The following is a 23,236-nucleotide window of genomic DNA, read 5'->3' as shown; positions in this document are numbered from 1 at the left end:
GGTTGTAGGTTACAGGCAGGACATGCTGGGGGTTGTAGGTTACAGGCAGGACATGCTGGGGGTTGTAGGTTACAGGCAGGACATGCTGGGGGTTGTAGGTTACAGGCAGGACATGCTGGGGGTTGTAGGTTACAGGCAGGACATGCTGGGGGTTGTAGTTTACAGTCAGGACATGCTGGGGGTTGTAGGTTACAGGCAGGACATGCTGGGGGTTGTAGGTTACAGGCAGGACATGCTGGGGGTTGTAGGTTACAGGCAGGGCATGCTGGGGGTTGTAGGTTACAGGCAGGACATGCTGGGGGTTGTAGTTTACAGTCAGGACATGCTGGGGGTTGTAGGTTACAGGCAGGGCATGCTGGGGGTTGTAGGTTACAGGCAGGACATGCTGGGGGTTGTAGGTTACAGGCAGGACATGCTGGGGGTTGTAGGTTACAGTCAGGACATGCTGGGGGTTGTAGGTTACAGGCAGGACATGCTGGGGGTTGTAGGTTACAGGCAGGACATGCTGGGGGTTGTAGTTTACAGTCAGGACATGCTGGGGGTTGTAGGTTACAGGCAGGACATGCTGGGGGTTGTAGGTTACAGGCAGGGCATGCTGGGGGTTGTAGGTTACAGGCAGGACATGCTGGGGGTTGTAGGTTACAGGCAGGACATGCTGGGGGTTGTAGGTTACAGGCAGGACATGCTGGGGGTTGTAGGTTACAGGCAGGACATGCTGGGGGTTGTAGTTTACAGTCCGGGTATGCTGGGGGTTGTAGTTTTGCAGCATCTAAAGGGGCACAGGTTGGAATCACAGCTGTAGCATGCAGAGGCGCTTCTATAAGCCTGCGTTCACACATTCAGCTTTTTTATGTGATTTCATAAATAAATGGACAGTAAAAAAAGAAGCTTGTCGGCAGAATAAAACCACTCGGTCCATCTAGTCCGCCCTTATATTATTTCCTCTCCAATTACCTCAGGTTACATAATATAGAAATCTGTTCCTGGCTACGGCCTAAAAACTGCATAAAGAATTGGACGTGAGAATGCACCCTCATAGCTTTAATGAATGGGGGGAGGAAAAGGTCATTGTTTTGTTATTAATATCACGCAACTCAATAAAGCTGATAGAAAAAAAAAATAACGTCACTTCAAATACTCTACTCCTATTGGTTCGTCCGATTGCCCCGCCTATCGAGTTGGCCAATGACCTGCCGAATTTCTGTTAACAAAAGCCCGGCGTCTTCCTTGTTCCATTGGGCGCCACGCCCCGCCCTAAGAGGTTTGCGGCCAATAGTCACACGGGAGCATTCTGACGTCACCTCGAGTAGGCGAATCATCACGAGAGGGAGGAGCTTGGATTCGGCCTTCTCTCTTCTAGGCCAAGCGGCAGGGTCAGCTCGTAGCACACGTGGAGGTGTAGCCGGAGAAGAGCAAAGGTAAGAGGGTCCGGGGATTCGGCGGTCCGGTGGGGAACAGTTGCGGGATAAGTGAGCGGACGAGGAAGCGGAGAGTGCGGCCGCTATACAGGATGTCCGGGCAGATCTGGCGGGCGCTGCTGTATATGGCGGATAGTGAAGCCCGCGGGACACGATCTGTGAGTCTGTGGGGTCTGATAGGCCATAAGGCTTAGGCGCTTACTATATAGTGCGTGTGTGATCAGTAATGTCGGCTGTATACAGGGAGGACGAGGCCCGGGGACCGAAGAACGGGCGGTATAGCGAGCATTTCCGGTGTGAGCCGCAGCACGGGCCCGGTCTTTATCTCCCAATACCGAAATGTTATCTTGTTTAGTATAAATAAAGTTTGTTGTGACGAGCCACATGTTCTGTTCTGCTAAGACCCGTGCTCGTTTCATCAAACTTTATTTATATTTAATTTTCTATATATAACAAACTTTATTTATATTCATATGTATCAAAGCTTGTGCACAGAAATCATAGCATGGCAGCCAATCAGAGGCTAGCTTTAATGTATAACACGGCTTCTGAAAAATTAAAGCTCGGATCTGATTGGTTGCCATGGGCGGCTGCTCTGTACCCCCAGATTTGGTATAAGTCCCCCCTGTGTGTGTATATTCTCAGTCTATACTGTCAGGTGCTCGATATTCCCTGTTAGTGTGGGCAGAGGGCGTTTGCTGTGCTAAGACTCCACCTGTACCTTAAAGGGGTACTCCGGGTGGGGGTTATTTTTAGGGTATGGCTGGGAAAGGGGTGGAAATATAGAGGCCGCCGGTCACTTACCTCCCTGGTTCCAGGTCCTGGATCGCACTGCCCCGTTCTCCCGTCTGGATGCCGCTTCCTGGTCTGATCAGCTAAGCCATTCAGCAGTCGTAGTGGAATCCCGCACCTTAGACCAGGAAGCGGCAGCCGGACGGGAGACGGGGCGGCGCGATCCGGGACCTGGTGCTGGAACTGGGGAGGTAAGTGACCGGCGGCCTCTATATTTCCACCCCTTTCCCGGCCATACCTTAAAAATAACCCCCGCCCGGAGTACCCCTTTAACACTATTGTAATCACAGAGCCATACGAAGCTGAGATACAAGGCAGTGTCTAGAAACAAAGTTGCAGGTGGACGCAATAAAGTGATCATAGGGGTCATTGCAGCTATTCTCAGGCTTAGATTGTTGGGGTCTGACTCTTGCAGTACCACGCATTGCCCATCATACGGCAGAATGGCAGTCAGGCCGTGACTAATCCTGAGACTTGGTCACAAAGCTGTATAACCCCCCTGTGAAGGAAGCTCTAAGCAGATTTATCATGTGAGGGGATTACAAACAGCACGCCATACCTCAGCTTCCTGAAATCTTTAAGCTTTGGTGGCTTGTACACTACGCAGCGGTAGACGCCATTCCGTTATTTGGGTCAGTAACATATGACTTTCCTCTCTTAGACACAGACACCATGACGGAACAGGATGTTGAGAATGAATTGTTGGACTACGAAGAAGACGATGAACCCCAGGCACCCACCGAGACCCCCGCACCGGCCGGCAGGAAGGAGGTGAAAGGCTCCTATGTGTCCATCCACAGCTCCGGCTTCAGAGACTTCTTGTTAAAACCCGAACTGCTGCGAGCCATCGTGGACTGCGGCTTTGAGCATCCCTCAGAAGGTAGGTGTTATTGTAACATTGGTGTCTAACCTGTCGCCTTACAGCTGCTGCAAAACTACAGTTCCCCTAATGGCTGAACAGTCACGGCTTTTGCTGTGCAGACATGATGGGAGTTGTAGTTTTGCAGCAGAGGTTACAGGTTTACCACCTGTGGATGATACTGGGGGAGTGTGTACATCACAGATGCCACTGCAGCCCTCCAGCTGTTGCAAAACTACAACTCCCATCCTGTCTGCACAGATTTGTTTTTGGCTGTCCAGGTGTCATAGGAATTGTAGTTTTGCAACAGATGAAGGGGGTTGAGTTTGTTATCCCTGGTGAATGTGTGAGCTAAACACAGTCCCCTTTTAGGGTATATATGACTGATCTCTCTTGTGGGAGTAGATGGGAAATGGCAATTCATCCTGATCAGACTATATATGTATAGTTGTTGATCACTTACTGGGTATAGACTTGTTGTGCTCGTTATACCGTAGTGTTATTGCCTGTCGTAAATGGACAGCCTCGTAGGCCCTAGGCTGTCATGGAGACCAATGTATGTCTCATGACTGCAGCCAGGAACAGTAAATTGCCATAGCTAAACCTCATTGGTGTATTGGCTGTTTGCTGTGGGGAAACAAGGCTGGGATTAGTGTTGAGTGGATTTGCCATTCTGTTTGTTTGGGTTTGGCAACATTTTCCAAAACCGAATGTTCGGCATTGGGACTCCTGGTGGCTGGAGAAGTTGTATCAATGATTTCCTGGACTCCCTAGGGCGGCATCCAACTTTGTTAGTCACCATGCTGGGCGTTTAGGTTTGGAGCATGTTGTCGCTACCCCAATGGTTCAGCAGGTCTGCTCAACCCTGGTTGCGATCTGAGTTATCACTGCTTCCATCCTTTGCAGTGGGATATTGAGTATATTAAGCCATGAAATGCCACTAATGACGCACCCACTTTAGAGTTGGCTACGTCCATTTGCTAGAGGCGAGGTACCTATGAGCGGTTTTGGATTGCAGCTTGGCCATATAAAAGCTCAGTGTTGCCACCATTTGAAGTCATGGCTTGTTACATGCATCCTTGGCAGTGAAGAGTTAATAGTAGATGATTGGCAGCAGAGACGTTTGGACACTGCAAGCTTCCCTAACTTTGTACTGATTTTCTTGCTCTCTCATTGCAGTACAGCATGAATGTATTCCTCAGGCCATCCTCGGCATGGATATCTTGTGCCAAGCCAAATCCGGTATGGGGAAGACCGCCGTCTTTGTCCTGGCCACTCTCCAGCAGATTGAGGCAATAGAAGGACAAGTCTCGGTTCTGGTGATGTGCCACACGAGAGAGCTGGCCTTCCAGATCAGCAAGGAGTATGAGAGATTCTCCAAGTACATGCCAACAGTGAAGGTAAGTCACCGACAGTGCCACCCTATTTGTGTGTTTTTTTTTTCCCTTTTGTGGTATTATGGATGTATTTACGTGACTATTGTGGTTACAGGTCGCAGTGTTCTTTGGTGGGCTTGCCATAAAGAAGGATGAAGAGACAATACGCAAAAGTTGCCCTCACATTGTGGTCGGGACTCCCGGGCGTATCCTGGCACTTGTTAGACAGAAGACCCTTAGCTTGAAGAACGTCAAACACTTTGTTCTGGATGAATGTGACAAGATGCTGGAGCAGTTGGGTAAGGAGTGTGAATTCCCCTTTAAATTTATTCCTAGCAGGGAGTAGGGGGGTTATAATCAGAATTTCCCCTCACAGGTGTCAAACTCGTGGCCCTCTAGCTGTAGCAAAATTACAATTCCCATCATGCCTGGACAGCTAAAGCTTTGGCAGTCTGGGAGTGATAGGAATTGTAGTTTTGCAAAAGCTTAAAGGGGTTACAAAAAAAAGTTGCAAAATCTACAGCTAGACAGGAGACAATACCGGGTCTGTCTCTGGAAGCAGGTGGCCATGTTTTTGTAGCACTGGATAACCCCTTAAAGGACCACAAACTTCCTGCTGTGCACATTGATTTCACATAGTGTAATGCTTCATCAGCACCATCAAGTGGCAGGACATGAGATTGCACAGTGTTATAAGTATGTTATTTGCTCTTCCTTTAGATATGCGTAGAGATGTGCAGGAAATCTTCCGTCTGACCCCGCATGAGAAGCAGTGCATGATGTTCAGTGCCACACTCAGCAAGGAGATCCGTCCGGTCTGCAGGAAGTTCATGCAGGATGTAAGTCCCACATCTTATCTATGTAATGTAGCTCAGAGCTTCACCTGCCCTTTATACTGGCTTAGACTTTTGCATCTTCCACGGCAGGGTTCTGCTTAAACTTCACCCGAGACATTTCTATTATAATGACCGGTTAATTGTAAGATGTCGTCTTTGCCTCCATGTGACTAATCTGTTTTCCCTTCTCTTCAGCCTATGGAGGTGTTTGTGGACGATGAAACCAAGCTGACACTTCATGGTCTTCAGCAATATTACGTCAAGTTGAAGGACAGCGAAAAGAACCGCAAATTGTTTGACCTGTTGGACGTGCTGGAGTTTAACCAGGTTAGTATGCAGCTGCGGTTGTAGAGGGTGGTAGTGGGGAAGGGTCATATACCTACTGAGTGATCTGACAACCACTTGTGAGACATTAAAGGGGTTATCCAGGATTTAAAATAACAAAAAACACAGGAACACTCTTGTGAAAATAGTGCCACCCCTGTCCTCAGGTTGTGTGTGGTATTACAATTAATGGTACTGAGCTGCAAAAAAGTACCCAACAGGAGATGGGCTGTTTCTGGAAGAAAGTGGTCATGTTCTTAAAGGCCTGGATAACCCCTTTACATGGAGGAGTGTAATGCTAAAGGGCACACACAATCTGTAATCACTCCAGTGTAGAGATGAGCGAACCGGGTTCGGGTTCGAGTCCATCCCAACCCAAACTATCGGTATTTGATTAGCTGTGGTTGCTGAAGTTAGATAAAGCTCTAAGGTTGTCTGGAAAACATGGATACAGCCAATGACTATATCCATGATTTCCACATAGCCTTAGGGCTTTATCCAACTTCAGCCGCCACCGCTAATCAAATGCCGAACATTCTGGTTCGGGATGGACTCGAGCATGCTCCAGGTTTGCTCATCTCTACTCCTGTGCCATGATTGGAATGAAATGGCAACATAACCTTTAGGTTTTTCCATAAAGATATGATGCAGTAGTTTCTCCTGGTGTAATAATCAATACTATGTGTATGTTTGTTTCTCTTATAGGTGGTGATCTTTGTAAAATCTGTGCAGAGGTGCGTGGCCCTGGCACAACTCCTGGTAGAGCAGAACTTCCCAGCCATTGCCATTCACAGGGGAATGGCCCAAGAAGAGAGGTGAGTTCTTGTGGTGTGAATAGGTGTTGTCCAATCACAGTGCAGATGCTAACTAGTTGACTCCCACCAACAACTCCTTTACGATTCCAAGGTCGGCCCTTGGTAAATGAAGTAGCAGTGTGTGTCTTTAGCCGCCCCACTATACTCATTTTGTGTGGAATATCTATCTATTGTAGCCGAGTACAAAGTAATGTGGAGGCCCAGCACCATGTGTGCTGCTCCATTTACTTGGAGGGCAGTTGGCATCCCTAATTTAAAGGGGTTAACCAGTATTAGAAAAGTACAGATACTTTCTTGGGGAAAACAGCGCCAGCCCTGTCCTCAGGTTGTGTGTAGTATTACAATTTAGCTTCATTTGCTTCAAACTGAGCTGCAAAACCCACATCCAAACTGAGCAAAAGGGTGGTGCTGTAAGAAGGCGGCCATGTTTTTCTCGACTTGGATAATCCCTTTTATAATATTACTTGTGTAACACTAACTGCAGCTCCATACCAGGCACTACAGTGATGTTATGATGGTGCTGTATATCCCTGACTTGTCTTAAGATGGTGGATTAACATTTGGAGATTGTTCTGCAGGCTTTCCCGATACCAACAGTTTAAGGATTTCCAGAGAAGAATCCTGGTAGCTACTAACCTCTTTGGCCGTGGTATGGATATTGAACGAGTTAATATTGTCTTCAACTATGACATGCCTGAGGACTCTGACACATACTTGCACAGGGTAAGAACATAACTGATATCTGGCATTATGTTTTCCCTTAAGTTGTACAGTCTAGTGTGTATTTCAGTCATCCCTATGCCTAATCCCATTTCTTCTCTCTGCTCCAGGTGGCTCGTGCCGGTCGATTTGGCACCAAAGGTTTGGCTGTTACTTTTGTGTCTGACGAGGAAGATGCCAAAATTCTGAATGATGTCCAAGACAGATTTGAAGTCAATGTTGGAGAGTTGCCGGATGAGATAGACATATCCACTTACAGTAAGTATTGTGGTTGTTCCGACCCCCCCCCCCCCCAAATAACAAAGATGTAGTGGCCCTTATGGCTCTTCTCCTATACGCTTTGTGCCCTTGGTTGGGGATGTTGCTTTATTGAAGTGGTTTGGGGTTAAGGAAATACCTTTAACGCCCATTGTAAGATTAGCTATTCCTTCAGTGTCTTTACTCAGACACCCCCTGTAAGAGATGAGCTGTATATGTCGGCCGAATCAGTAAACTGACATCCAGACGAGCAGAACACGTACTAATATTTATTAGCATAGTTTACAAATACAGTGCATCTCTATATAAATAGGTACCTTAGGCAGAAGCATATTGCATACAAGAATATTTACACAGTCGTGAAGAGTACTGACACTTTTTCCTCTCTGCTCTCTCCACAGTTGAACAGAGTCGATAACCCTGCCATCCGTTCTCCAGCGTGTCTCCTGGCTCCTCCTTTGCTTTCTTATCTGGCCGCACCAACCATGCCGGGAACAATTCTTCTGATTTTACAACATTGTGGGATTTGTTTTTTTTTTTTTATTCATGGCTTTTGTGTAAAGAAGGGAAAAATTAAAAACTTTTTTATGGTTTGGATCTTGTGTTTGTGACATCTTTGAAAAAACATGGAGTTTAAGGTCACTTAGTGGCACAAGGTGGGGGGGGGGGGTTTCCTTGTTGAGGGAAAAAAAAAATAGGGAAGACTATAGGACGGTTTTCAGGAAGACTGATTTAAGGAGTCCAGTAGTAGCCGTGTACCGCTCATCATAAGCCAGACTCCTTGCCTGTTTTACTCTGTAAGAAAATAGAAAATGACATATTAGAACATGCGGTTTGCGGTACAGTAACCATGATGATCTATTATTAAACTCCTAAAGCTTCTCTATTTCCTGAGCAATTTAGGGAGTTAAAGGGGTACTCTGGTCTGGGGGTATTTTTTACCAATGTCCGGGAGGGGGTGGCCCCGTCCCGCAGCCGCTTCCTGGTGTGAGCTGCCGCATGAGATGTGACATCTCAAGGAAGCTCAGTCATTCAGCGACCGAGGCGGGACTCCACTATGGCCGCTGAATGGCTGAGCTGCCTTGACGTCACGTCTCATGCAGCTGCAGGGCGGGGGTACGGGGCGCCGAGATGCTGGAACCGGGGAGGTAAGTCACCTGCGCCCGTTTGGTAAAAAATGCCCCCAGACCGGAGTACCCCTTTAACACTGGGGCTCTGGTCACTGTAGGTAACAGCTGCCTTATTTATCATGACTTGCGCATACTCCAGAGCAGGTTCAGATTCGCTGGATTTACTTAGTAAATCCGACATGGGACATAAGGGACAAATTCCCCTATTGTGGTAACCAGGGCTGTGGAGTCTGAGTCGGAGCTAGCTTTGGCTGAAGTCTGAGTTGAGTCGAAAAAAAAATGTACCGACTCCAGCTTTAAAAAAATGTAGAATTGAATTTTGATATGAATTTTACAAGTTTTGCTCATGAATATATATTATGAGCAACATTCTAATAGGACACTGGCCCGATTACATAAGGGTGGTCGGGGAATATATCAGTAATAGGACACTGGCCCGATTACATAAGGGTGGTCGGGGAATATATCAGTAATAGGACACTGGCCCTATTACATAAGGGTGGTCGGGGAATATATCCGTAATAGGACACTGGCCCTATTACATAAGGGTGGGCGGGGAATATATCAGTAATAGGACACTGGCCCTATTACATAAGGGTGGTCGGGGAATATATCAGTAATAGGACACTGGCCCTAGTACATAAGGGTGGTTGGGGAGAAGTTGTCGGTCACTATTTGGCAGTTTGTTTCTGAGCTGGAAGAGTCCATTGTGTGGGGGGAGATCTGTGCTGTTCTCTTCCTGGATGACTGTATATGAGCAGCAGTGTAATATAAAGATATCCTGTGTAATATAGAGGAGGAGAAGACATAGGTAGTGTAACAGTAACCTCTGTCCTCAGTGTGGTGTTTTCTCTCTGGGAGAAGATTGTGTTTTTCTTGTGTTCTATGGCTGCAGCTGTGTGTGTGTGTGTGTGTGTGTGCTATGGCTGCAGCAGGCTGTGTGTGTGTGTGTGAGATTGCGTGTCCCCACAGTGTCCTTCTATATCACTATGTGTGACCCCCTGTATATCACTATGGCTGACCTCTATATTACAGGTATCTGGCATTGTTAGCAGTGTTTCTGTGTGTATGGTGAATATTAGTTAGAAACATAGAAGATTGTCAGCAGGAAAAGACCACCTGCTCCATCTAGTCTAGTTGTGAGTAGTTCAGGACATGGAGGCTGGAGACTGGCTGCATCCACTGCACACAGGAGAAGCTGCTTTATATACAGTATTCCTTTATTCCCTCAGGAGTCGCCCCAGGATCATGTAGGATATTAGGGAGAAGCTGCGGAGTCAGTGTGATAGATAACTCCCCTGGTATATGACCGGCCATTTATGAAAGAGCAGGAGTCTGAATCGGTCCTGATAAAATTCAGGAGTTGGAGTTGGAGCTGCGGCTTACCAACTCCACATCCCTGGTGGTAACATAACACCTGTATGATAAATGCTTCCTACTAAACAGGTTCTGCCTTCCATTGTTCAGCATGTAGTTTTGTGTTATTAAAAGGGGAGATGCTTTGAAGTTGCACTATGACCTACAATTGTCAATACCTAGTGGGCACTAGATCTGTTAGCTGGCCATTAATGTGAGCATTGCGTCTGGGACATCTTGATTCTCAAAGTGGCCTGTTCTATGCTCTGAGCCAGGATGGTGCCCATGGAGTCCCTGCAATGCCATTCTGCACAGGGATCATCCATGAGAAGCAAAGGCTGAGTTCTGATCTGGCTATGTGTACAAATCCTAAATGGTCAGTTGCTATATTAACAAGTATACAGGATGAAGACGTGGGTTACACTGGGAATCTTTGGGTACGCTCTGACACCCCAGTTGCCGCGTTTAGACAAAACCTTGCTCTTGTGCATTGGTGAATGGGCACATGATTCACTGTAAAAATTGTGCATCCATTGGCCACCACATGTGGGTGTAGATTCGTCTGCACCCTTAGGGTTTGTGCACACTACGGAACCCGTGAGGATTACCCGCTGCGGATTCCGAAGCTCGCGGCTGTGCACATCGACACCTGTGCCATAGACTCCATTCTATGGTCAGCCAGATTCTGCCAGCTGGCCTCAGAATAAACGGGTTCATTCTTCGGGCAGACGGCCGAATCTGCCTGACTATAGAATGGAGTCTATGGCACAGGTGGAGATGTAAGTGGGAGACCAGCGGTGGGTGATCCTCCCTGGTTCTGTAGTGTGCACATACCCTCACCCATTGTATGATTGCTTCTAACTATGGAGTTCTGGCTCCTCTGGAAAGCTTATAGGACACAGTTCATACATGGTTGGACTTTGGCTGCTCCTTACCTTGCTGGTTGTGTGTGAATTGCTGGTGTCGCTGAATTCAGAGTAAATCGGAGCCTTGAAATGAGCGAGAGCACACAGCCACATCTTATACTCCTTCCGCACCTAATGAGGAAAGACGATAGAGAATGAATACGGGCACATGCTGTATTATGATTGATTACAATTGACTTTCCAATGCCCCGTCTGCTGCTGCCCTCCTCACCCCACACAGCGCCCCCTTCTTTGTACCTTTTGGTGCATCAGGCAGTGCAGGCAGAAGATCTGTAATCCTTGCAGAGCATTGAGGATGGTGAAAGCGTATGCAAAGAAGAGTGTGGCAGAGCCGAACATGAAGAATCCGAAGGCCCAGCAAGACCCCAGGATACACAGCTGTGCCAGAGACGTCACCGTCAGGGTCCTAGAGAGGTTGTGACATCATTATTTAGCCATACAAGCACAGTAAAATGAATGGGATGTATTTGAAGACTGTCTAAGCTTCCACTGTCTTAAGAATTAGACGGTTATAGTAAATCTGGGCCTATGATTGGCTGTTTTATTGGTCTGTATAATGACCCCAAAATTACAATTTAACAGCAATAAAAGAAAAAAAAAAAAAATTGCCACTAAGTTCTAATAAAGTCAATAGGAGATTGTTCCCTAGTGGCCATACATTGTAATTGTACATCTGTAACTGGTAAGGCTGAGTTCACACTGCGTTTTTGCAGTCCATTTAAGGGGTAGTGCGACGTTTGACATTTCTTCACTAAATAACACACATTACAAAGTTATACAACTATATATAAGTGAATGGCCCCCACTCGTGTTCCCCCCACCCCGGAAGTATTGGTGCATTATACTTATGTGTTCGTTGTCGACCCCGGCCGCCATCTTGTGTCGACGAAGTTATCTTCAAGAGGCTGGCCGAACCACTCCATCAGTCCCCCTCTGCTGTGTCATCAGCTGCTCAGCCGCCATTGGATGAGCACAGTTATGCTCAGCCAATCGCAGCTGATGACGCAGCATAGGGGGGACGGCATGAGGGACGGCTGGAGCGGTTCGGCTGGCCTTCCGAAGATGACGTTGTCGACACAAGATGGCGGCCGGGGTCGACAGCGAACACGTAAGTATAATGCAGCACACTTCCGGGGTGGGGGGAACACGGGGAAGGGGGCCATTCACTTAGTTGTATAACTTTGTAATGTGTGTTATTTAGTGAAGAAATGTTAAACGCCGCACTACCCCTTTAATGTATATGTTTTTTTGAGGAAAAAAGGATGCAAAGGTTTGAATCAGTTTTTCTATTGACTTTCATAAAAAGAGGATCAAAGCGGATGTTTTTTTTGTGTACGCAAAAATGTGGTTGACCATGTTTTTGTGCATGTTAAAAGTAACCATTTGTAAACAGATATGTTAAACAGACTGCAAAAAACGCAGAGTGAACCTAGCCTGAGACCGTAAAATTGGCAGCTTTTTACGGGTCAAATAATACGGCAATAATTTGGCTGTTTTCAGACATTTTTATATGGATAACATAAATGTGATTTATACATAGCCTGAAATTATTTCTGAAGGTGTGGACATATTTTAGGCTGGTTTAATACTAGAATTAAAGGTATCAAAGTTCCTGTAGTTGGACTGATCCTTGAAGCCATAATATAGACAAAAAAGCCGCCATATTATGTTTGTCTGAAGTTGGCCTTAAAGGGGTTATCTCACAATCAGAAGTTGTCGCCTATCCATAACTAGGGGTTCGACCATTGAAACCTTCTACAATTATCGGGGCCAAGCTGAAATGTTTCCTGCACTCCCATTTGTTCTCTATGGGCCAAGCTCTGCTCTATCTTCAATGGTTGTTTGTTCAGATGACAGCTATCATTTTAGATTCCTCCATACGCTTGGACACTTGGTACAGCCGAGTGAAGGTGCGTGCACGCTACGGAATTCCCGCGGCGGATTCCGTCGGTCGTACCCACACTATTCTATGCACAGACGGATTCCGCCGAAAGAATTGACATGTCACTTCTTTCGCGGAATGCAGAATCCGCCCGTGCATAGAATAGTGTCTATGTCACGGGCGGAGATGCGCGCCGCCGCGTGCGGGTACGAGCGTCGGAATCCGCCGCGGGTCATACGCAGGAATTCTGTAGTGTGCATGCACCCTGATGTTGTATTCTCTGTAGATCCTTCTGTCAATGGGAACTCAGGAGGCCTCCATACACAGCGAGTTCAGCCGTCATGTCACAAGACAAGGCGTATGGCCACCTTTAGGATTTATTCACACTGTGTTATGGTTAGTAGTTCTCCTGAGCTACACACAGAACATGTCCATTGGCTAAAATGGGCCCAGTATACACCAGAAGGCGGTATTTTTGTCATACTTTTGGGTAATACACACTATTTTGTTACCTTTATTGGAAAGCATAGTTTATTAATGTATTATTTATAGTACATTGCATATATATTTGTATTCTTTACAATATGAGTGGATTAAAGGCCATTGTGAGACTGTATGGCTCCCAGGCCTTTACTAGGTGAATATGGCGGCACATAACCAGAGGTTGAAGGACATGTGGTAACAACTGAGCGTCACATAAAAAGATAGACATATAAAACATCCATCTTCTGTTGTATATTCCATCATAGACATAGATGTCAGTCACAGCTCACTCCTCATACACTGTACACCTATATCTCTCCTATGAGGAACAAGCTATCAGGCCCCGCCCCCTCCTCACTGCGCGCCATCCCCGCTCCACCACAGCCCGCCATTTCTTCTCTGATGACGTCACAAGCCGTTTTGGCGCCCAGAAGCGCAAGATGGCCGATATTTCCCCTCAGGAGAACTGTGAGGTAAAACATATCCACTGCCCCCCCCCCCCCCCCCAAAAAAAAAAAGTCATATACAAACAGCTTTAACGAATGTAAACGAAGAAACATGATCACTGGCCGTCATAGCACTGAGGAGAGACGAGTGTGGTGACAATGAGGTGAGTGGCCATTGATACAATACAATGTGTGTATACTGTGTGAGGTAAGTATATCGGTCTTGGGTCACCTACCTGATTCTTTTCAGGTTCCCATGGTCTGGGCTGACTGAAGACATCTTGTCAGCCAGTTTCCACACAGTGAGCACGAAGATGCCGCAGTTTATCTGAGGAGGAAAGGGGAAACAGTGAGGCCTGCAGGGGGCGCCATTGAGCTCGGGCTGAGGAAATTCAAGTCAATGCTTATGTCAATGTGGTGACAAAGTGTAGAAGATAGTATAACCCATTTTAGGGATCTATGTTTACATTATTTATATATCTATTCATCCACATCTATCTATTGTACAAAGCATCATCTCAAGTGCTCTGCAGTACCTGCCATGACCAGAAGGTGGTGCTCAAAGAGTTTTTTTTTTTTTTTTTACTAAAGAAAGAGGAGGTTGCTGGAAGAAATATCTGACAGGCTTACATTCACTTAGGGCTGATTTACACTATGGAATCAGCACAGAGAATCCGCTTGAAGCCCCTGCACGCGCACACTCCGTGCTAAATACCCCTAGCTATGTCTTTCAATGGGAGGTCTTGTCTCATATGCCTCCGCTGAAAGAATTGACATGTCAATTCTTTGAGCAGGGAGGCGCGCAAGATCTCCCATTAAAAGACATAGCAGGCGGGATTCGGCACGGAGTCCATTGGCCCTATTCACACCACATAACACAGGAAAACTGCACAAGATAACAATAACAGCCTGTGAATAATACAATGAGTAAGGTATGGATAAGTAAGGGCCCTATTCCACAGGACGATAATCGTTAGGGATGGTTCGTAATTGAACGATTATCATTTTGTTTAATGGCAGACAATGATTAAACGACCAATGAGAAATTGTTGGTCGTTTGATAGAATTTGGACATATTTTAATCGTTGATTGTTCGCAAATTGTTAGTGCATCGTCTGGTGTAATAAGACGTCGTTTGCAGTAGCGACTAGAGATGAGCAAACCGGGTTCGGGTTCGAGTCCATCTGAACCCGATCGTTCGCCATTTGATTAGCGGTGGCTGCTGAACTTGGATAAAGCTTTAAGGTTGTCTGGAAAACATGTATACAGCCAATGACTATATCCATGTTTTCCACATAGCCTTAGGGCTTTATCTAAGTTCAGCAGCCACCGGTAATCAAATGCCAAAAGTTCGGGTTCGGATCCACTCGAGCATGCTCCAGGTTCGCTCATCTCTAGTAGCGACGACAGGACGACCACATGAACGATCATAAGTAACGAATTACATTGTTCCGTGTAATTGGGTGAACAATTTTCGGTCGTTTGCCATAGCGATCGTTTATCGTTAATCCTTAATTGTCAAAAAATCACTTCATGGAATATGACCCTCACAACTATACAGCCCTGCTCAGGGCAGCATATAGGGCACATATAACATGAGTCCAAGAATACCAGACAACAAACATGTCAGACAGACAATCTAAGATTAGATAGAAACTAGGGATGGTCCAAACCCTCGGAGGTTCGGGTTCGTATGAACCCGAACGCTCGGCATCAGATTCCCGCTGTCTGCCTGCTCCGTGGAGCGGGTGGATACAGCGGGAGGGCCGCCTGGAAAAATGGGATACAGCCTATGGCTATGGCTGTATTCTAGTTTTCCAGGCGGCCCCCCCGCTGGATCCGCCCGCTGCACGGAGCAGGCAGACAGCGGGAATCATTACCGAGAGCTCGGGTTCGTACGAACCTGAACCGAACTCGGTTCGGACCATCCCTAGTAGAAACCCCATCCATATACCCGACACACGTTTCGCCTGCAATCTTCTGTTGGTGGCAGTAGAGAGGGGCCATGTTGCCCCTTACTGCTGCAACTCAATAGAAGTGCAAATGTAAATTAACTATATTTATTTTAATGAGGTTATATTACAAAGTATTTTTTCCCTCCAGATTACCCCTATAATTTTACTGAATTTAGAAGTAAATGCGTAGGACTTCAACATATGTGTCATATGAAGATCTACTTACCAGAATAATGACACACACAGGTCCCAGAAATGCCCATACAAATCCTTTTTCAAGAGACAGCCAGCAGCTAAAAAGTAGGAGAGGGGAGAGGGTTTACTGTACTTCATGCAGCCATTCACGTAGGGGTTTCTAAGGTCCAACAATGTAAATTTCTAAGCAAATTCACTCCTTAAAGTGACAGCCCTAAGGGTCCATTTACACAAAAAAGATTATCTGACAGATTATCTACCAAAGATTTGAAGCCAAAGCCAGAAACAGACTATAAACAGAGAACAGGTCCTAAAGGAAAGCTTGAGATTCCTCTTTTCGAATCCATTCCTGGCTTTGGCTTCAAATATTTGGCAGATAATCTGTCAGATAATCTTTCTGTGTAAATGGACCCTAACAAAAATCTGATAATTAAGAATTAAAGGGTTATCCAGGATTTGGAAAACAAAAACATAGATACTTCCTTGTGCAAAAAGCACCACCTCTGTCCTCAGGTTGTGTGAAGTTGTACTATTTAAGTGTCACTGTCGCTCTGAGTTTGAAAAAAAAAAGAGTCAAGCTCATAATGTAAGTCTATGGAGCCGGAATCTTTTTTTTTTTTTTTTCTAACACAGAGCGGGGAGAAGACGTGCTGCAGCGTGGTCCTCTCCCTGCTTGTTCTCCTGATCAGAACACTCGGACTCGGACCGATCAAAACTTTTGATATGTCTCTATGACATGTCAGAAGTTTTTTAAAACCACGGTGACACTTTAAGCTTTATTCGCTTAAGTAAACTGAGCTACAAACCCAGCCCTAATGGATCTTCAGGAACCTGATGTAAGCAACTTACCTGACCTGACTCCAGTGTTGCATCATGCTGCGCCCCGGAGCACTGTCCCGGCCCCTTAGAGGACCGCCCTGGCAGCCTAACACCACCAGAGTGTGTCCCTGCCTCACTACGGCAGTCCCTGGAAACCAGGGACACGGCTGGCCCACATCACAGGCGGGGGAGCTTTGATGCTAGCAGCTGTGCTGCGATTCTGTGGGGTTGACTGGCAAGTGTTCCTGCCAATCAGCCCCAAGCTGGGTAGGATCAAAGAGGCCGGTCAAATCATCTGGACTTGACCCCTGACCTGCTGTAAAGTGTGTCCACAACCAGGATATGACACTGGCTATTGAGTTTAGGCTTTAGCAAGCTTAGCATTCTATTATCCTCCGTGCAAGTGTTCTGGCTCTGACCTCTGCTTATTGTACTTTCACTATCCTGGTTTTCCACCTGCTCTGACCTTTTTTACTTGACCCGACTATCCCGTTTGCCTCTGTTTTTGTTTTGTTTGCGGTCCTCTGGTTTTGACCCGGCTTCCGGACCTTGGGCTGTTGTGTTTTGTCTGCCTTGTCCTCAATCTGTGTACCACTCTTATATAAGTTAGGGACTGTCACCATGGTTGTTCGCAGCCGCAGAGGCAAGTAATAAGGGACAGTGGGCAGGGGACAAGTGCAAGGTCCACTGTCTGGGTGTCCTCCCTTTGTATTTCCTGACCGGGTTTACCTCTGGTCCCAACACCTGATAACTTTAGGGGTGGTTTGAGTTTCTTCATTTAGAGAAGGCTTTCTTTTTTTTTTTTTTAGATTGCATTACTATATCTTTATAGCAGCCCATGCTTTGGGTTTCTTTTGATACAAAGCTCCATTTTTCCCTCCAACAATTTAAGGTACCAGGGACTCACAGTGGCTGTTGTGCTGTAAAAAGAATTAGCCGTCTAATCACTGACTTCCTTGTAAGCCTGTGATAGACTTGTGTTTATACACAGTAGCCAATCAGGGGAGGCTGAGCTGCAGGGGGAGGGAAAGAATATCAGACTCTGAACCAATGAGGAAACGAGGCGTGTCTGTGACTACATCAGACTCTCAGTAGACACTGTAGCTAAGCCTAATGTCATAGATCAAAGCTCTGTTCCAATGGTAAAAAGGCAGGCAAGTACTCCATATAATTTGTGTACATGTTAATGAGCCTTTAGTGTTATTCCATTGCTGACCTTAATATATGGGTATAATTCTCTTTTTCACTCACTATTTGTCAGTGCCGTATCCTTTATGGAATATTGCTGCGCTTATTGTGACGATCACAGCTGGTATACCATATCCCACTGCCAGGAGGTATCTCTTCTTCAGATGGGTGTTAAATACCTTAACCAGCATTAGGTATAGCTCCAATCCCTCCAGAGACATCCAGCAAAAGGCGCAGAGGTATAAAGCATGAAGAAGTCCTGCAACTATCCCACAAAGAACCTGATGCAAAAACATTCATGTTAACAAGCACAAAAATATATCATCACACCAGATCATAACATGAAAACCTAGTGTGGCTTTTCCCCTTTGGACTGATGGTGAATTGCTTAGATGAAAACAAATTTCTGAAACCTTTTCTTTTATAAATAATTCAGCCCATTTTGGAGTTAAAGGGATGTTCCCATCTTTGTTTTCGGCCCCCTCCAGCCTGTTTGTATTTGCTGGATGTGGTCGGGAAGCTGAAAAGTCAAAGCATGTGAGTTACGCAATGCCTCAAATTTGATTGACTTCATAGGAAGTTGCTTGAATGGTATCCTGAGAGATACGCTGTGCAACCTGCTGTGGTTGTTTTCGGCTTCCCGGTCAACCTATAACTGTATATATGTAACAATAATTGTATTCAGTTTTGGTATTCCATGTCCAATAGCCTCTTGTGCAGAAGTTGCGTTAAGGTTAATGTTTATACAATCTTTTTACAGCTGTGTTTTTAGATGGCAGTCATAATGATAGCGAAATACAGCCTAATTATGAAAATGATATTTTCTTTTTGTCTTAACATGATGTCCGTCTAAATAGACAGCCATGAAATGGCATAAAAAAAGGTTTGTGAACATAGTCTATGGGCACTAGCTGAGTTTAGCAAACCCTTTATTTTAATGAAGTCCCCTCCGACAAGCTGCTGATTATTTACTAATGGTGCGTTTACACAGGCAGATTTACCTGACAGATTTTTTAAGCCAAAGCCAGGAACAGACCAGAAACAGGGAATGGGTCATAAAGGAAAGACTGAGATTTCTCCTTTTTTCAAATCCATTCCTGGCTTTGGCTTCCAAAATCTGTCAGAATAAATCTGCCTGTGTAAACGCACCATAGCAACTAGATCAGCCTAGAAGTTGTAGATGACTACGTTTTCTTTGCAGTATCCCATTAAAGGCTTTATTGTAACCACCTCCACCCACATGGGAGCCAGTTTTTCTTTGTACTTACTAATGGAGAGAGGTTTAAGGGGGAACTTGAAAAAAAAAATTCAAGTCAACTGGTGCAAGAAAGTTATGTAGATTTGAAAACTACTTTTATTCAAATATCTCCAGTCTTCCAGTACTTATCAGCTGTTGTATGCCCCGAAGGAAGGGGTGTATTCTTCCCAGTCTGTCACAGTGTTCTCTGCTGTTACCTTTGTCCGTGACAGGAACTGTCCAGAGCAGTAGGAAATCTCTATAGAAAACCTCTCCTGCTGTGAACAGTTCCTGGCATGAACAAAGGTAACAGCAGAGAACACTGTGACAGACTGGGAAGAATACACCCCTTCCTTTGGGGCATACAGCAGCTGATAAGTACTGGAAGACTGGGTATATTCAAATAGAATTACATTACAAATCTATATAATTTTCTGAGTTCCCTTTTAATAAGTTCATATGGAAACTTTCTTCTCTGATTAAGATTTTCAGTCAGATAGAAGTATTTTTTAAGTTATGTGACATTGATCCTGATTTTTTTTTCAGGTTCCCCAAATACAAAATGAAGCAGTGAGTTGTGATGACAGTCTAGCCAGTGATAATTAATATTATTCAGGCTGAAAAGATTTACATCACGTTTATGGAATCATTGGGTCATGGACAGTCTGTAAAGATCACTCAGAAGACAATGGGTCATAAAAATTAGGTATGTGAGCTTTTTGAAGTATGATATAATTTTTTTTTATCATTCTTTGTGTGTTTTCTTAATACCAGCCCTATTTTAAATAAAGTAAAAAATGGCATAACTTTTTGGGTTATCCAATGTAACACATTTTTGGGATGCATGTTTAGCTAATGATTAGAGATGAGCGAACTGGCCGAGGTTGGGGTTCGTATGAACCTGAATTCTCGGCTTCTGATTCCCACTGTCTGCCCACTCCTGCAACCTTGAGGACCGCCTTGAAAACTGGGAAACAGCCATAGCCATAGGCTGTATCCCAGTTTTCTAGGCGGTCCTCAGGCTGTATCCACCCTCTCCACGGAGCAGGCAGACACGGAGCGGAGTGGGCGGCCATACGAACCCGATCCTCGGCCGGTTCGCTCATCTCTCCTAATGATACTTAAAACTATGGTAAACCACCAGTAGAGGGAGCAGAACCAACTATATCCTTCCACTTTATTATGTATTATCTTATACACTACTCACATTAAGATTAGGGATATTAGGCTTTTGGATATTGGGGTGGAATTTCAGGGTGAATTTAAAATGTACTTGAACATTTACAGGTGACCTACTCTCAAACTTTTGAATGCACATGTCAACTGTTCATTGTTTCCATACTCTTTGCACAATTAGCTTTTTCAGGGACCTTGATAGGTGGTGTTTGATGGTACAGTGTTGTTGGGTGTGACTAGTCAATACAGAACTGCCCTACACTGTGTGAATGGTACAGTGTCAAGACCATACTAATGGAATAACATCAGTAATCCAGTCATTGTGTCTCTGCATGAACAACACGGGTAATGTCGTCTAATGTCATCTTCATCGACAACAATGCTCTCCAACTCATAGAGGTCTCATCATTAGGAAATGACTGCTGGAGACTAAGGTGCTCCAAATGGAGTGGTCTGCACTTTGTCTAGTCCAAAATACCATAGAAAATCTATGGGATCAGCTGAATCTCCGTGTAGAGGCTCAATACTCTGTACCCCAGAACCTCAATGACTTTAGGGCCGCTCTTCAAGAAGAGTGGGATGCCTAAGCAGACAATAAGTCGACTTATTGATGCTGAGGGCTCATGACAAGTTATTGAGACATTTGTTGTTGGGGTATACCCACCACTGGTGTTGGCTTTTGTTTCAGTAAATTGTGTGAAATAAGGAAGTCCCCATTGCTGCTTCTACTTAAAGGAAATGTGTCAGAAAATGACTTGTTGTTTAAATCATGTTTTTATGTTAAACATATTTATTAAGAATTGTTGGTGACATTTTTTCTAATTTTCCATTTTTCTATCTATATTATAAATTAATTCTGAAATCTTGACGTTTTCATTCTCACCACTGGGGCTAAAACTAAGCTGAGAATTCCTATTGTGTCTGTAATGATAAAAGGAGGCTGCTGTAAAGTGACCTATACAGCATTGCAGCGACATGTGACCCCAGTAGATAGAGGAGACAATAGCAGCTGCCTGTGGAATGACCTTTTCATAGGTACCAGACTGTTTCACATTCATCTCACATTCACATTAATAGACTGTCTAATCTCATCTGTGTCCATGAGTCTTGCTGTAAAGCATGTCCCTAAACTCTGTTAAAAACAGCTCCTGCAAGATAGTGATACATGCCCTTTATATATTCTACTTTCATGATATATCTTTTATGTTTTCCATAAATGTTACCCTCAGGCCAAGTTTCCCTATGTTTTTGTGAGTAGTGTATATATAAAAATTAGTTGTTTCTTATGCGTGGCCAAATGACTGAACCAATCTGCTGCAGATTTGGGGTATCTAGGGTATAACTATATTAAAAGCTATAGTAACTAGACTTCTGGGTAAGGGTCATTGATCCTAGGATTTATTATGATTTCCAAGTTTGGAGATGGGATTTTTTTCCCTGTGATGTAGAAAATTGGCTTCCACAGGAGGATGCGTGTAGTTAGCTCCATCTAGTGGTGGCTGTAAACAGACAGATGTTTGTTTTATAGACACATCTCTGGCTGTGTGAGAGGTGATATGAGCAGAGCTCTGACCCCTTTGAAGATATGTTGTAAAATAATCAGTGTATCATTTTTATTCACATACCAAAACCATTATCTAGCACTATAAAATTATAGAGATATATACATGTAGCAGATGTTACCTGGTTGTGAGTTGCTGAGATTCCAAGTAGAAATATGCAGTTGCCAAGGAAGAGACTGATGCACAGGTGCATGTGGATTGTGTTTCGTTTACCATGGAGCGAACGGCAAAAGCAAAACGTGATGATTGCCAGAACGAGGCAGAAGATCGAGATCGAGAGCCCAATCTGTGTTATGAGATCCAACGTCCAGCTCTGTTCTACAATCTATTAGGAAACAATTTATACGTGGAATAACTCTACATGGAACTTATGTTCTTTCCTGGCAACATGCTGTATACTTCATTTTGAAAATTTATTAGTGATTCTGCTACAGTCCACTATTACCTAGCAAGCTATAGATGACTATAGTTATCCTATAATGTATGTGGATTATCGCAGATTACATAAATTACGTAAAGAGTAAGATTGGGAACATGTACATGGTACACGTTGTCTTGTAAAAAAGCAAATGCATTGTCAAGAGAATCTCACCTCAGCGTCATGCAGAAGCATCAACACGGCAAAACTGGTCAGGTGAGTGCAGTTGCAGGTGACTCCATGTTCATCGCTGTGCACCATCACACAACCTCTACTAGTCCAGATACTGTTTGGCACCGACCAGGACACACAACTCATTTTTCTGGACACCTGCAAAATAAAAAGTTTAGAGAACAGCTAACATTTCAGCGTTAAAAAAAGGTAACATTATTATTTGGTTTTAATTCGAATTTTTTTTAGAAATTAATTGAAAGAAATAGGTGATAAATTATTTTTACACCATGTTCCTGAATGCTGATAAACACATACATAGTAAATGTGGCCTAAGGTTGTCCAAAAGGTTAACCTTAGTCCTGAATTGCTGTGAGTTTCTTCATATTCCATTAGGCTATGTTCACACTACGTATGAGTCCGGCCGTAGTTCGTACGCAGCCGTACATGTGCGGCTGAAAGTACGGCCGTGGGAAAAATAGACATGCGGCCGGATTGCGAACATACGGGCGAACCGCAAACATACGCCCGTAGTACAGTTATGCTTCCTAGCTTGTTTTGAAGCGATCTGAAACAGGTCATTTACTTGGAAATCTTCGCCCAGCCCAATAAAACACACAGAACCTTTTGGATCTAAAAATCAAGTTCAATTTGGCTGAAATAAGCACTTCGTACGGGACCGCATGGAAATCCACGGCCGTGAGTTGGAACATTTCCGTCCTCAAACAATGGTCTTGTTCATTTTTCACGGCGCCGTATACGATCCGGCCCTAAGCTCATACGTAGTGTGCACTGTGCGGGCGTATATCGTATACTTTCAAGCGAACGCATCAACCTCAAAACTACGTGCGTATATTCGCAGTTCGCACTACGGCCGGAAAGATACGTAGTGTG

At 44.8% G+C, this 23,236-nt stretch overlaps 2 protein-coding genes and 1 long non-coding RNA gene across 7 annotated transcripts in view; 2 read left to right on the top strand and 1 right to left on the bottom strand.

Annotated features, from left to right (window-relative positions):
* The first annotated feature begins 1,309 nt into the window (after positions 1-1,309).
* DDX39A (DExD-box helicase 39A) lies at positions 1,310-7,995 on the top strand. The gene is made up of 10 exons (XM_069945871.1): positions 1,310-1,418; positions 2,872-3,090; positions 4,249-4,469; positions 4,561-4,744; positions 5,166-5,284; positions 5,477-5,608; positions 6,311-6,420; positions 6,999-7,143; positions 7,251-7,398; positions 7,800-7,995. Exons 2-10 carry the CDS (start codon positions 2,883-2,885, stop codon positions 7,814-7,816), a joined length of 1,284 nt encoding a protein of 427 aa, XP_069801972.1. The 5' UTR covers positions 1,310-1,418; positions 2,872-2,882; the 3' UTR covers positions 7,817-7,995.
* Positions 7,652-23,236, bottom strand: part of LOC138767940 (adhesion G protein-coupled receptor E5-like) — a 65,295-nt gene continuing 49,710 nt past the window's right edge. For both annotated transcript variants that reach the window (XM_069945849.1, XM_069945858.1), the window contains 8 exons: positions 22,346-22,501; positions 21,875-22,078; positions 17,842-18,059; positions 15,803-15,869; positions 13,858-13,949; positions 11,048-11,216; positions 10,820-10,921; positions 7,652-8,193 (listed from right to left, as the gene is read on the bottom strand). In XM_069945849.1, coding sequence (XP_069801950.1) covers positions 8,164-8,193; positions 10,820-10,921; positions 11,048-11,216; positions 13,858-13,949; positions 15,803-15,869; positions 17,842-18,059; positions 21,875-22,078; positions 22,346-22,501 — 1,038 coding nt within the window. In that variant the 3' untranslated portion in view covers positions 7,652-8,163. The remainder of the gene's footprint in view (positions 8,194-10,819; positions 10,922-11,047; positions 11,217-13,857; positions 13,950-15,802; positions 15,870-17,841; positions 18,060-21,874; positions 22,079-22,345; positions 22,502-23,236) is intronic.
* The window catches only part of LOC138767963 (uncharacterized), a 126,018-nt gene continuing 116,270 nt past the window's right edge, over positions 13,489-23,236 (top strand). For 3 of the 4 annotated variants that reach the window (XR_011358892.1, XR_011358891.1, XR_011358890.1), the window contains exons 1-2: positions 13,698-13,785; positions 19,562-19,721. This is a non-coding gene — a long non-coding RNA (uncharacterized lncRNA). Of the gene's footprint in view, positions 13,649-13,697; positions 13,786-19,561; positions 19,722-23,236 lie in introns of those variants that run through there. The other variant, XR_011358894.1, reaches the window with a different exon arrangement.

The sequence above is a fragment of the Dendropsophus ebraccatus genome, chromosome 1 (genome assembly GCF_027789765.1).
Source record: "Dendropsophus ebraccatus isolate aDenEbr1 chromosome 1, aDenEbr1.pat, whole genome shotgun sequence".
In the NCBI taxonomy this organism is placed as follows: Eukaryota; Metazoa; Chordata; class Amphibia; order Anura; family Hylidae; genus Dendropsophus; species Dendropsophus ebraccatus.
Note: the sequence above shows the minus strand (reverse complement) of the source record. Positions and strands in the feature narration are given on the sequence as shown.